The 14,757-nt window shown below is 36.3% G+C and overlaps 1 protein-coding gene across 50 annotated transcripts in view; it reads right to left on the reverse strand.

The window, feature by feature from the left end:
- The window catches only part of ABI2 (abl interactor 2), a 67,063-nt gene that overhangs the window by 15,682 nt on the left and 36,624 nt on the right, over positions 1–14,757 (reverse strand). For 25 of the 50 annotated variants that reach the window (XM_050900150.1, XM_050900141.1, XM_050900135.1 and 22 more), the window contains 2 exons: positions 11,808–11,984; positions 697–794 (listed from right to left, as the gene is read on the reverse strand). In XM_050900150.1, coding sequence (XP_050756107.1) covers positions 697–794; positions 11,808–11,984 — 275 coding nt within the window. Of the gene's footprint in view, positions 1–696; positions 795–2,945; positions 2,954–7,988; positions 8,007–9,120; positions 9,151–11,807; positions 11,985–14,757 lie in introns of all 50 variants that reach the window. The other 25 variants (XM_050900145.1, XM_050900133.1, XM_050900125.1 and 22 more) reach the window with 5 other exon arrangements.

Raw genomic sequence — 14,757 nt, forward strand, 5'->3', positions numbered from 1 at the left:
TTCTTTAAAAGATAGCTACATACTAATCAGTAACGGGAGCTAAAAAGAAAAAATGTTTTTCTATAGGTTTGCAGTATCTACTTCGTAGGATGAGAAAAAACAATTAAGGATGTTCTTCATGTACTTCAAGCTTCCTATTAATAAACTCTGCATTGCACATCCCATTCTTGTTTTAAAAGTAATCCATATCTTGTTTTAATATACAGCACCACTGTCTGTATGTATATAATCACATACCAACAAACAGCATTTATCCCAGTTATAACACATTTTCCTAAGGTCAAAGTCAAGTTCATAGACTTCACAGGAAAGTACGTTTATCACACACAGAACAAATAATTAATGAACAGTGCCACATACTAATTTTCCAGTTGTTTAGCACCACTTGTCAAAGCCACACAGTTAATGACTTTTTACTTAAAGCATGTAGTTGTTAAGTGTTCTGCAATGATAAAAAGGTTCCTGTTGGGAAAGGCTGATGATGCCTAGTGTCTTCTGGCAGAAACATGCTAACTGATATGTAAGACATGATCAGTATAAGAGGATGTGGATATAACACCTCTTGACCTTTGTGAATTGTTAAAACAAAAACAAACAAACAAACCAAAAAACCCCACACTACAAAAAAAGAAAGAATCTTCTCTTTTTTCCCTTCTGTTCACCAAAGCCATTTACACATTCAGTAACTGCACTTACCCAATAGTTCCTTTTCCTGACATTGGTGGACTTGGTGGCTTCTGGGTGGGTGGTGTTGTACGAGGCAGCCCACCCATCTTCATATTCTGTGTACTGACCTGCATGAAAGAACGGGGAGAAAATGGCCTTCACTAAGCTCAGCTTTTAGGGGGAGAGACACTGAGATGCCTTTAGCAATTAACTCTAAGTAGGGGAAGGTTTAAACAAACAAAAAAAATTGAGAGGCCATGCATTTTATATGCAATTTCCACTCTGCTAGAAGTCAAGAGTTGCGCTCAAAGGACTCTTTATTACATAGGGTTTTTAAAAATTGCATATACAAAAAGTGAATTTGCCTTTAGGCTATCATATAAACATTAAATCACTGACAATACAGACACTGTATCTAACTTGGTTAAACCTCCCAGTCATATTTTGAGATAAAGGCAGTTATTTCAGGCTGCACGACTAATGGTAAATTTGCAAAAATATTTTTGAATACTCTTTAAAAATACTAAGGTTTATCTAATAGGCCACAATTTAATATAATTCATACAAATATGGAGAAGTCAAAGTAATCTCCAAATATGATCCATTAATGTTTTAATGTTTTCACAGTACAATATCAAAACTTTTTAACATGATAATATTTATTGTAAATATTATTTATGTGTATGTAAACATAGAGATAAATCTATATGGAGAAAAATACAAAGATACACTTTTTCCCCCCCACCAAATCTGTAGCAATTTAATCTCTAAGAATTGATAAATAAATGGACGGGGAGAAAAATATTTAGCAGTGATGGGATGTGATGTAATTGCGGTTGTCCCTTCCCCCTCTTTCAGGTTAAAATACTAATGAAATAACTTTTATATAAAAGAATTTACTCTAACTTCTTTAAAAAACTCATCTGCATTCCTGACTGATCGATCAATCTGGGAATCATACACAATTGTTACCAATGTAGGCATTTTGTTTATCTGTATACTGCCAGCCAAGCATAATTCTCTCAATGCATGCACCCTTACACCCTTACATGTACCAATCAGTACATGGTCTTCTTACAAGTCGCTGTTAAACAGCTTTGATTTATGAATGCTCAAACTATTGCTTAGACACAGAGATATTCAACAAATGTAAATAAGTATGCTTACATCCTTTTTTGTGTTGTTCCTGTCATGCTCTATTTCACAGTGTTTCTTATTTCCAAAATGCAAGTCTTGCCTACTGCCCCCACCTCCCATATAAAAAAAGGCACAGTGATCAAGGCATTAAGAGTATTTGCAAACATCATTGAAGGCAAATTACTCCTTTAAAATTTGACTATAACAACTCACTTAAAACTCTGGCAATGTTTAGATTTGTGAATTGATAAATATTGAGAACAGTGTAAAAAGTAATATATTCACTATTCTAATCCACTGAAACTTGATTCCCTGGCTCTAAATAATCCCAGTGCTGTCACATTTTCAATCTGCTGGGAGGAAAAGAAAACCAATTGTTGGAAGGTTTTTTTGTCAGATTCAAAAACAGATGTTTGGATTTAGTTGTGCAAGAGTACTTTGTAATGTCAATTTAAGACAAAATTCTTTTGCACAGCGTAATAAAGTCCTTTAAGCCAACTCTAAGCAACAAGAAATCTAAACTTAATTCAAGTGAGGGATGAGGTAAGCACTGAACTACAACTACTTGAAGGGAAGAGGGAAAGTGTAAAATGAAGTATATTTTATTCTATACACGGAACGTTAAGAAATTGCACAAAATCTGAAATTTTTTTTTAAAGTTGCAGCACCCCCTGTATTTCCTCTTTCATTAAAGACGCCAATTTCACCCACCTACCTATTTGAGTTGTCAAAAAAAACCACAAACAAACAAAAAACCGCCACCTTAATTAAACACTCGCTGCATTGTCACTTGCTATATTTCAAACAGCCCATTAAGTTTAGTGGGGCAGAGGTTTTGGATGGTTTTAGATGACAGTAAACTTAGACCAATCTGTGTGCCCCTGAATAGTCCATTTAGGTGTTTTAACTGACTACAGTATTGTTTCTGACCAGATGATGTAACCACTAGCTATCACTTTACAGTTAATATAAAATTCCACATATTTATCCATAAAGAATCTTATTATTTCTATAAAATCATTGCAGGAACAAAAACGAAGTTTTAGGCTTCCACTGGGCTAGAGCTACATGAAAAGAAAGGACAGTAGAGGTGGAGGATGCAGTGACATCACACAGTATACAGTAAGAAGTGGAAGTAATACTTGCCCGACTAACGCAGAACTCCAGTGACTGCTAGTTACTTTCATTAACACTGAGAATAAACATATCCTTGACATAGGATGGGAAGAAAGCTTTAGAAATTGTGGCCAAAGAAAAAGTGATCCTTTTTTAGCCAAGAAACTTTAGTCACAAAGAAGCCGTCCTTAAGAAAGACTAAACTGAAAGATGGGGGAAATGCATTGACAGTAAGCTTAGTTTCAGGCTCTTTGAAATGACTTTTCAACATTGAAATTGAAATGTTGAAAGAGCAAGTAATTAAAGTTTACCGGGCTGTCTTCAAATCTGACAGGACTGATGGCTTTAAGATCAGCTACTTTAAGTTAAACAACCCTATCTGAGTAACTTCCCCTTTGACTTATGGCCAAATAACCACAGAAGAGAAATGAAGGATATAAAATTATTCCAATGGTTCTGATCAAAATGGACAGATCTGTGGAAATAATATCATGCAAGACACTAACAAAGATTACAGACTGCCTTGAGGAAAGAAAAAAAAAAAAAGAAGAAAATTTAAAACTATAAAAGTTGCAACTTCAGTTGAGATCCAAACATTGTAACATTTCCAACTGTCTCCTTCTATGATGACTTCTACTAGGAGGGGGAAAAAAAAAAGAAAAAAAAAGGAAAGCCATTAATGCCCCGCTCTTGCAAAACTTTACTTTATTGCCTTTTCCATTTTGCACACATGGTTGTAAACATAGTTCCCATACACAAATCCTCAACCACACACATCCCTCCTACAAACTTCTAAAATCCAAAGCAACCACTAGAACGCAAGGTCACATTTGCATTTGCTGTCAAGTTTCAAAAATCCATTTTCTGGAGTAAGTTGGAATTTGCCAGAAGTTGCACTGTTTCTAATGACATTTCCCCTAGCTCTGCACAGCTGGAACTATCCAGATGCAACTGGTTTAATTAGAGGGTGAAAGCAGAGGAATGCATCTGTTTGTTGGTGGTTTGTTTGACCGCAGGCTGCAGGACCCCACAGATCTGTGGTTGGTTTGTAGTTAAGAGCTTGCAAATTCTTTTAGGAAACTGTGTGGCAAAATCGAGCCTGCAACCAGAAACACAAAGTAGTATCTCTGCCTTTGCTCACAACTGCCAAAACAGCTAACCACTGTGCTAAAAAAAGAAGAAATTAAGAGAGGTAGTAATGATTTGGGCACAAAGCTCAGAAAAAAAAACCCAGCTGACTGTTCTAAAAGCAGGAAGACAACCCTGTGAACAGACAAGTAGCGTACAGGGTCTACAGAGAATGCATGCAGGGATTTTTTCAATTCTTTTTCTGCCTCTTCCCACAGAAGCAAAAAAGTAGAAAATATTACCAACTGAAATTACATGGAGGAACACCAAATAATTCTAGGGAGATCTTGGATAAGCTTTTTTTTACTGGATACCTTGCAGAAGCTTTTTATATGTGACTTAGCAACCACCTGCACTACAGAAGAAAATGTGTTCTACCAAAGCTAACTGTCAGCATTAGAGCTGGAATTTGAAGTTTTGCTGAGGAAGAAACTACATAAACAACTGAAACTAAGCAGATCCTTGGTAAGTAACACATCCTGGAGGATGCTCTGAGATCCAGCTCCACAATAGCAGCCGTAAAATGAACTGTAAAGAAATGGACCACTATGGACCATTCTGTTTAAAAAGGGTACAATAGTATTTCATCCAGTATTTTCTATATTGAGCTACAGTGTCAGTTTCAGAAAGGTAACATCTGATGACTTCAAGACATGATACAGGACTGACTAGAGCGCTTAGAAAATGATCATTTTAAGTTTAATTTTTTGAATAATTAAGACTTATTTGTCCAATTTCTGTTTTTGCAACTAGTTTTTCATAGATCCCAGTGATTAAATCACCTTCTTACGGTCCTACATATGACTGAGTTTCCTTCATAGTTACATTTTTATAAACATTTAACAGATTGAGCTTCTTTAGCACTCCATTGGTTAAAACTGAGAAATCCTGCAGTTCATTCAATTCAATTCTTGAGAATGTTTTCATAAGCAAAAAAATTCACTGAACAAGAAGTGCAGAAATACATAGTTGGTCAGATATAAGAGCTGGTCATCAGACATGCAAAAACTATTTGCACCAATGCACCTGTATTTATGCGGCTGTAAGGCACTTACCTGCAACAAAGATTTCAATCTACATTTTTACTCTTCTGAAGAACATCTCATTGTCAGTTCAATTACCAAAACAAAGCGGTTTGGTTTTTTTTTTCCAAAAATCGTGAATACCAGATATTCCACACAATCAAACCTCAGGAGGAGCTACTTTCTAAAGCCAAAGCTGGACTCAGCCCAGAAATTTTTAAGTGATGCTTTATGGTCACATTGGATTTTCTAGAACTTTCAGGGTGTCAAAAGAATCATCTTTTGCCCAAAATCTAATAAGAAGAAGTGTCCCATCAGTGATGCTTCATGGCTTATATTCAGAAACTTCAAGCAGCTACCCAACCTTCTTGAGCAATTTTATACCTGACTCCAGCAAAAACAACCTAAGGCTGAATGAAAACTACCTTCCCACGCCTTGCTTCACCTTGTTAACGCTACAGAGAGGATGAACAGATTTTTGGCCCATCATCTGCTACCTCAAAGTAAATTCCTTTTCAGGCTGTGCTCAGCCACTCGAACGCTTACTCTGCACGTCTAATGCAGATAGACAAACCATATGTTTGTCAGTTGATTAACCAGTTGATATGGAAGTGAAATGTCTAAATTTCAACCCTGTCTTGGCAAATGACCACAAGTAGAAGCTTCAGCAAGTGAGTTTACTTGGTTTTACCACATCCACCTACGTAAAGTAATTGAAGAACCAAGTCTGGTAAATATAAAAAGGCTTAAACGATGTCATTTTCAATTGATTTGCTCACAGGAGATGCTACAGATACTCCTCTGACTTGTAATTGGAATTTTCTTCAAAATCTGTTTAAAATTTAAATTTAAGCTACCCAGACACAAGCACAGTTAGCCCTGCTACAGTCAGTCAGTTTCATATTGTAACTGTTAGCTAAGACTAAGGTTTCTTTGCAGCCATGAAAAATTAATGCAGGCTAAACACTTCATATCCAATCTCTCGTAAGTGAAGTAAAATTATTATTCACACGGAACTAGGGTTAGTAGCTGCTTTTTAGTTTTATTCTTTCAGGCTGATGCACAGGGGCTACAGTGAGACTTAAAGAATAACTGATGTCCACTGAGAGGTGCTGCGCTGCTTTTTACCTTTTTTCCTTTTTTTTTTTTTTGAAACCCTCAAGCTTTGGCAATGAGAAGTTGATTGACGTATTGTGATTTCCCAAATCAAATTTCTGATCAGGCTCACTCTAGTAAAAATAAAGAAATATTTTAACTGGCATTACAACAAAAAAAAAGTTATTTTCATTCCAAACCTATAAATAGAAAAAAATAATTTTCTCCGAAAAGCTGAAGAGACTCTTATTACCACTGCAGATGATGCACAGATATGGCGGTTCACATATAATCTATAATTATACAATTTAAAAAATTTTTTTTTAGGACGGTCAGCACTTGTTTATAATTGCAACTGCAGAGAGCAACAAAGAAAACTGAGTTTGCAAATTGTTTTAAGATCACTGAGAAAACCATCATCCAATATGAACTGCACCCAGAATAAGGCATATTCAGCATTAGAAGTATCCATTTTGTATGGATAGACAGAAGGAGCCAGGCAGGAGATATATTTTGCAATTCTCAAATAAAAAGCATTTAAACACTATGTGACTTGAAATACTGTACCTCACACGCTTATGTAAAAATAAATTTCAAATTACATGCGAGAAATCTCTCATTTATTAAACATCTTCCATTGTGATCAGATGTGCTACATACACTTAAATACCTTACTAAAAGTACCATCTGGCCAATTCCATAGGGACATCACTGGGATATCTACAGTAATACCTGGTTTTACAGGCAATCTTTTCAGGAATGTGCAGGATTTTCTTTTAGCTTTTTCGAGTCATGGAAAATACTTAGTCATGAAAAAATATTTCACATCAACTTGGAACTTCATTTAATTAATATACTCATACTACATATTAGTATTCTATGTTCTAAAATACAGTTCCTTCTTTAAAACTGTGGCGGCTGCTACTAAAAAACTTTCATTCCCTCTTTCCCCAAACCAGTTGCACTTCAGGAGGACGATGATATCACAATACTCAATAAAGACTATAACCTATCTATTCATTAATGTGCTATGAACTACAACATAGTATCATGTAACTTCATTTAACTGCTTGTCTAATTGATTTGATGCTTTTTATTGCTACTTCTGCAGCCACTAAGGCTACTAACATTTAAACCTCTTTAAGATCCTTGAGAATCTGACATATTTCAGATTTCTTTGATGCACTATTCATTTAATATTCAACTAAATAAATCACTTAGCTTGTTGTTTAAGGGTTATTAATTATTTTACACAACTATCAAATCTGTGAAAATTTCCATATATGAGTGCCTCTCAGTATTTAAATAATGCTAGCAGTTTCTGAAAAAATTAAGGATACTGCAACTTTAAAAAATAATATACAGATTTGAATTTGTTACACACCTTTGGAGCCCATTATCTGAGCAATCTCACACTGAAACATTAATCTCAATCAAATCATAAACTTACACCGTATATAGGATAAAAAGAATATTACACAGGGGGAGGCTTATATTCAGCTGCTATCTATTCACTGTATCTTTTTGTCTACACAAGGTTAGCACAACATTCCTCCCTTGTAAATGATCTGGTAGATATGCTGAAGGCAGTCAATATTTTGCCACAAAGCTTTTAAAATGAACTGTGTTAGCTTCCTTACATAAATACATCAATTTATATCACAAAATGTTTATCTGCAATGAAATAATTCAACAGAAGGTCTGATACATAGGAGGGAGAGCGGGTGTTGTTTTAAACAATCAGTAACGTTCATGTTAATCATCTCCCCGTGTGTAATAGTCTCAGAAGAATAAGAATGGAAATCCAGCCCTGGGGTTTCTTACCTTAAATCTAAGCAACCACTTAATGCATAAATGGAGCAAATAAAAGAGGTAAGGAAAAAAAGCATTGAAAGGTTAGTTGGAACTTCAGGATATGAAGAGAAAGGAAAAAGAAAGAAAAAAGTTAAGCATTCAGCATTAACAAAATAATGTATCAGTAGATCATAGAAAGAGTGGTTAAAGCAGAATGTGTCATGAACAAAAGATTTTCAAGCTGAAACTTTTAATATACATTGACCACAAAGCCTTTAGATTAACACCTTAAAATTAATGCTCAAATGCTTGTACACTCCTTACTCAAGTTCTTACAGTGCTAACAAAAAGTCAGCTTCTGTCAGAACGGATCATGAGATCTAGATGGATTAACTTCAGAGATTAATTTATTTGAGCTGTCAAAGAATAGCCTTATCAATACCCTGAGCTCATTTGTTACATGCATTAGCATATTTACAACTAGCTGAAACAGAAGCCTCTAGAATACTAAGCTAATATAGTTCTTTCCTAGACAATGCTGTTAGTTAACTCTTAACCTGATGCCATGAAATATCTCTTGAACAAAGATCAAGAGCAAATCATTACATCTTGTAAGAAGTACAGCACTCTATATTGATACTGCACTACATATCAGTATTTTCTAAACTATATATTAAGACATTAACCAACAGCGAAATCTTATTTTAAAGCCTAAGTGCTAGCTTTTTGACATTAAGTCCTACATCTTACTGGCATAATAGCACGTATCTTTTTTCCCCATAATAATTTTTTCAAAAATACTAGTCTTTCCATTGAATATCATTTGATCTGTTCTCAGTTCAGCTAATCTAAATGTATCATTACATTTCTTACACTTTTTGTAACACCGAACATTAAATGTGCAGAATCTCAACAGTGGAGCATCCAGAGTGACTACTCTGTTTCATCCATTTAGAGGAGACCCTAATGTATTAAAAAAGAAACATAATCTGACTTACTAGAAAATGTCTTGTCTTGGAGTCTAAAGTTCCATGGATCTATCAACCAAAACGGTCTCTCCTTCATACAGCTACACTGGAAAACCAGGTTGCTCTGTACTGGCCAGAGTGGCCAGTTACATTAGAGGGTCCATGAGCAGAGACCTCTTCCTCAGCAGCATTGCCTGATAATTACAGTGCCTTAATTCACACCACTTTGAATGGATCAAACTTTTTTTTTTTTTAATCCTCTTGACTAAAGAACTCTTTGGAGGGAAGAACAGATTGGAAGACTTTGTCACCCAGGAAACATTTGAAAAAATTGAAAGCAAGTCTCTTTCAGACAAAAGGTTCTTTAGATTTTTACAACATTGTAGCTTCAGGGAGGGAAGATGAGGAGGGACTGCTGGAATGATAGAGTGGCACTTAAATTCTCTCTCACCTATTAAGAAACCATATTGTAGAGCACTTTTCCCTGAAGATGGCATCCACTGATGCTTCACATTTCTGAATGGAAGCAACAGGTGCTGAAGTGCCTTGACTACTTCTCTCAACATGGCATACTGGATTTCTTGGCCAAGGATGCTCCCTTTCTCTCCTGTATTATTCTCTGTCCAGTCTGCCACCTTTCTCAGGGGTTGCAATGAATGCCTGCTGCATTAGCTCTTTGACTGTCCTGACAATGCATAATTCTGGGTCCAAGTACTAGAGGGGAAGCCCTATAGCAGAAAAAGCAGAAAGAGGACAAAGAATGCAGACTGAGGCACCCTGATGCTAACTGGAACTTTAATGCTATTTATGCAATAACTCCTTCTGAATACTCATTTGAAGGGAAAAATGCCACAGCTCAAGTGATAAAGCACTATAAATAGGCAAATTTAAAGCTCCTACCCCTCTTCTTTTTTTCTCTTTGTTCTCCAGCCAGAGATCTAGTAAACTAATCTGTAGTTACTCAAGCAGAACAAAACCAACAGGTTCATAAGCACAACTGGCCACCTTCTCCCCATCAGCAAGAGAGTGTTTCTTTCTTCTGTGCTGAACACAGGATTAACCTGATTGGAACACATCTATGGATCTTAAGGATAGCATGATTGCAAGTTCTCTGCTTATTGTTCCACAAGTACACAATACTTTTTCATTTTCTAGATAAATATAGTACATTGTAAATATCATTTGTAAGATGTCTCAAGCATATCGCAAGCATAACAAATGGATGCAAATACACATTTGAGTCATCATCCCTTTGATGAACAATGTTCTTTCAGAAGAACGTAATTCATTGCATCACAGTGAGTATGATTGTCCTACATTGAGGTAAGTGGGATACCAATTACAATGGTTTAGAGCCAGTGCTAAATAAGACTGTGCTGCAGAGCAATTAAAAACTAGTCTTTAATGAGTTCTAAAATAATCTCCTTAAAACAAAAGTGATCATTAAAAGATTAGCAACAGTAATCCTACAGGTTAATATGCTCCATCCATATCCAGGAGTTCTGCTGACCTGCATAAATTCAAAATTTGTAAGAATTGGCAGTAGATCTTAACAGAATACTGACGATAATTTCCTGGTCAAAACTGTAGTTATTAATGCTGGGGTTTTTTTGTTTGGTTAGGTTTTCCAAATTAAGCTTAAAGAGTCACTTGTCTTTTGAAAATCTGTTTAGAGTTACAAACTGAGGCTGACTTTTGGTAAGAAATGGGGAAAAAAAGACTTTCTGTTAATGAACAGGATGTTGAGAAGACCTTGAGTAAAACTGCTTGGGAAAGAGAGTTAAATCGGACTGTTCAGAATTTTAATTTTAAGAGTTTGGTTAAACAACCTGTTGCCATTTAAACAGCCATCCAACCAGACAGTTCAAACTGAACAACATAGATAACCTAATGCAGTTAGGTGTCAAGCAAAAGAGATTCTGGTGTACTTTGACTGGAAGAAGCATCTTACCATACTGCTACTTAGCAGGTTTACAGATTTGTTAGTCTGTCATGTAAAAATGACACCACATTGTGTTATTTACCTTTCTTCTACTGGAACTTTAACACTGTCCGTGTTCTTATTTCCGTATCTGCTGTCTTCCTGGCAGCACAAGTTAACAATGAGCTCACACCTGCTAAGACTGTGTTTACATTCAGGATGCGCTTTTAAAAATGCATATCTAATCTCACACATGATATTACTGCTGTTGTGTACACTGATCTAAAACTTGCACACAACAGCCACCAGTTGTGTCTCAGTCTGATCTTTGCCCTGAAATTCCTCCTTTTTTCCTAGTCTTAAAAGGGAGAACCAGCTGGCTTCAAACATGGCAGCAATATACCCCATATTCTGAAACCCCATATGGCACAAAAGTTGTAGAGAGCTCACTTTAACAAAGCACATCACAGGATATGGGTATAACTGACTCTGACAGAAAGAAGAAAAGGGAGTGCATAATACTTCTCATGCAAACCCTTTCTTCAGGTGAGCTTCAAAATAAACCAGTGGCAATTACAGCTGGATCATACTTTGTGGTGCTAATTCAGGCAGAAAAGTGATGGTCATTAGCTTTTCAGTCCCCAGGTATATCCCTGGCAACTGATTCAAACAATAATAGCAGTATCACACAAGTAGGTATTCAGAAGCATTTTAAAAGGTGAGACCCGTAGTCCTGAATATCCTCAGAAATAAGATTCAGTGGGTTTGCAAGGTTTAGAAACACTGGGGCAAGGGAACAGGAAGGGGCAACTGCAAACTGGACAGGAATCCTCTTATGTTTATAGACACACTGGCCAGGCAAGGAGAAACTGGTATATTACCATGAAAAGCATTGGGTTATTTTGAAAATATACAAAGACAATGTATTTGCAGTTTGGCTGTTTTAACAGTATCACCTACCTTCACTCCATGTCCAATATCATCTAGAATTGTATAATCAATAGGTTTCCTGATGTAGCGAACTGGTCGCTCCAAGTTAGCTGGTGCAATGATTTTGTGAGTTCTTGAGGTGTTTTTGTTTGTAGTCAAGATACCAATTTCTCTTCTAGCAACTTTCTCTTTGTGAATGTCCACCGTCTACAAAAGACGCAGTGTATTTACTAACAGTGGTATGCATTTGAATACAGAGTCAGTATAAAAAAAAAAAAATTGAATCAGTTCCAACGTTTCGAAGATCTCTGTATACTGTGTTAAACACATCACTACATATGCTTGATTACATCATCTTTGTTCAATTTACTGTTGAACTTGCCACCTCTAAACCCACACTAATAGCCACGGGTTCTTTGGGTTTTCTGTTACTCTCATTCTTTACAGTTCAGCAAAATTCCTTCTCCTTTCCATTCTCAGTAGTTCCCATTAATTTACTGACACTGTTTTATACGATTCCTTCAATTATCCTTTTTAATTTTACAATTGCTCTCTAAGCTTGTCTTTGAAATAGGCTCAAACTAGATGAAGCATAAGGATACCTTCCCAAACCTTAAAGTTTATGACCTGAAAAACAAACCATAAGCAGGTTTTCTTACACTGTAAAAGAGTTTGCTAAACTAGGACTGGTAGTCATATGATAGAATAAAATTTCACTCAGAGAAATTGACAAGGTATTTCAGTCATTACAAATCACTCATCACAAAGCAATGATTAGATTTTAGAAGGTGCGCGGTACTAATTTACCCACAATGAAGCCAGTGGTTAAACCCAGTGCCTTCACTTAGAATGCCTAAGGCCAACACTGAAAATCCCTCCCTCCACATATTACAATGAGCACCACAGGAAAATCTCTAGTGCAAGACAAAGCCCTGCTGAAAATTCATTGCCTAAAAACATGTACTTGAATCCTGTTTGGTAACAAGACTAGGAAAAAGTTACCAAAAAGTCTATCTATCTCTTCCAGGAAAATAAAATCTCTTAAATCATGGTGCACGGAGTTGCTTGCATCATTTAAAACAAAAATAATTCCTTGCTCACAAAACACCTTTCCTTATAGGAAATTTGCCAGACTTGTGAATAAACATTTTAGCTACAGTCTAAAAAAAGGTAAGAAAACAGCCAGAATCACCACCATTAGCATTTCTAAACGTTCATAGGATTTCTTGTTACCACTTTAGTGATCATGAATGGCACCAGAAAGACTTTTCACAGTTAGGAGACAGGCTCTGTAGTAACTAAGGAAGAGGTACAAATGAGAACTCATTTTCATAACAGACTTTTTTTTAAGTTCATTTTTCTGTGGGCAGGGATTGGGGCAGTGGGCTTGGTTACACTGTTTTACCCTTTTGTTTGTGCTACTGATAGCAAAACAAGCAAAATGAACCCTGTATTACCTTGTGCAATCATCACAACCTTAAAACTACAAAAATTTTAAAAAACCCCAACTTCTTAGAAGTTTCTTCACATTCTTTCCAGAGAAGAATTTCCACAAATACCAGGGGCATTATATGGAAGCTTAAATTACTATCTTTCAAGATTACCTAGTATTTCCCAACAACATAGTTTCAAAATCTTCCAACTTTGCTAAAATTAAGCACTGAATACAGCTGTGCGATGCACATTTCTGCCACCTCGAGTACCATCTGCCTAGAACTGTAAGGTTTCTACTAAAGCTGCACAGCTATTTCTTAAAACAAAGCTACAGAAAAATAGATTATTCAAGGTGAAAATATGTTAGCAACCCTCTCTTTGGAAAGCTTTGGTTCGTTGAGCAATGATTTGAAATTTAGTAGGGGGTAGTTAAACTATCCGGGACACATCCTCCATCACCCTCACAAAACCCACCCAGATTTGGCCAATATATAAACTCTGCCGAAATTCACTGTTCATACAAGCTTAACAGAAACACATATATTTCTATGACTACTTAACAACTAAACCACTCTCCAACCAATTTTGCCAAAGTCCTTCCTGAAGCTCCCTGTGATGACCAGGTCGATATACCATCCCCCAATACAATACTGCAGATCAGATCTTCACAGCTCTTAAGACATTATTGATTGCACAAGCACCAGTGCAAACAGAGCACATAAACGTGTTCCGGGCCAGAGTACCAGCAGTGCACCATTCTGCATCAGGGTAAGATTCAATATTTTATCTCCCTTCAATATTTTATCTTCCATCACAGGTTTTTATCCCTTCTCTGTGCCAGACCTTTGCTTCTGCAGCATAGTGGAAGGAGAAGTTCTGGAACAAGTAGCAGTCACACCAAAGAGATAGTCTACAGAATCCTAACCTCATCTGTTGAGGAGTTAGACAGCACATACTTTCCTGATAAGCTAACAGTATGTGACTGCAACAACTTGGAGGACAGTCTCATGTTTAACACCACTGAAGAATTTAATCTCTACGATTATCTCAGACTTCATCTGTGATCTACACGTGTCACTAGAGAACTGCAGAAACATTACACTGACTCTTGGATGTTCTTTGTCTCACAGGCCTCTGACACCATTTGCTAGAATGTTAAACAACCTCAGCTGCAACAGCAGCTGCACCTCAAATGCTGTATCATACGTCAAATGTACTGAAACATCAAAATCGTATGGGTCTGAATCTGGTCATTCAAAACTAGTTTATGGCTTGGACACTACACTCTCAGAGCCTTAATTTCGATCTACAAATCAGAAAGAAAATAAAGTAATTAGTGCAGTGTTGGCAAGATGATTTCTTCCTTTCCATTTCAAGTGGTTGACTTGTGTAACTTGAAAGATGTTCTTTTAGTATTTTCTAATGCAATTATCTATAAATACAAGGTGAGTACAGATATTTAATGCACATTACTGTAGCGATGGTATCTTGGCACTGTGGAAACTTGTTTCCATTAATGAAAAGCGTGGTTTTTTAATTATTCATA

This window comes from Gymnogyps californianus, chromosome 7 (assembly GCF_018139145.2).
Source record: "Gymnogyps californianus isolate 813 chromosome 7, ASM1813914v2, whole genome shotgun sequence".
Classification (NCBI taxonomy): domain Eukaryota; kingdom Metazoa; phylum Chordata; class Aves; order Accipitriformes; family Cathartidae; genus Gymnogyps; species Gymnogyps californianus.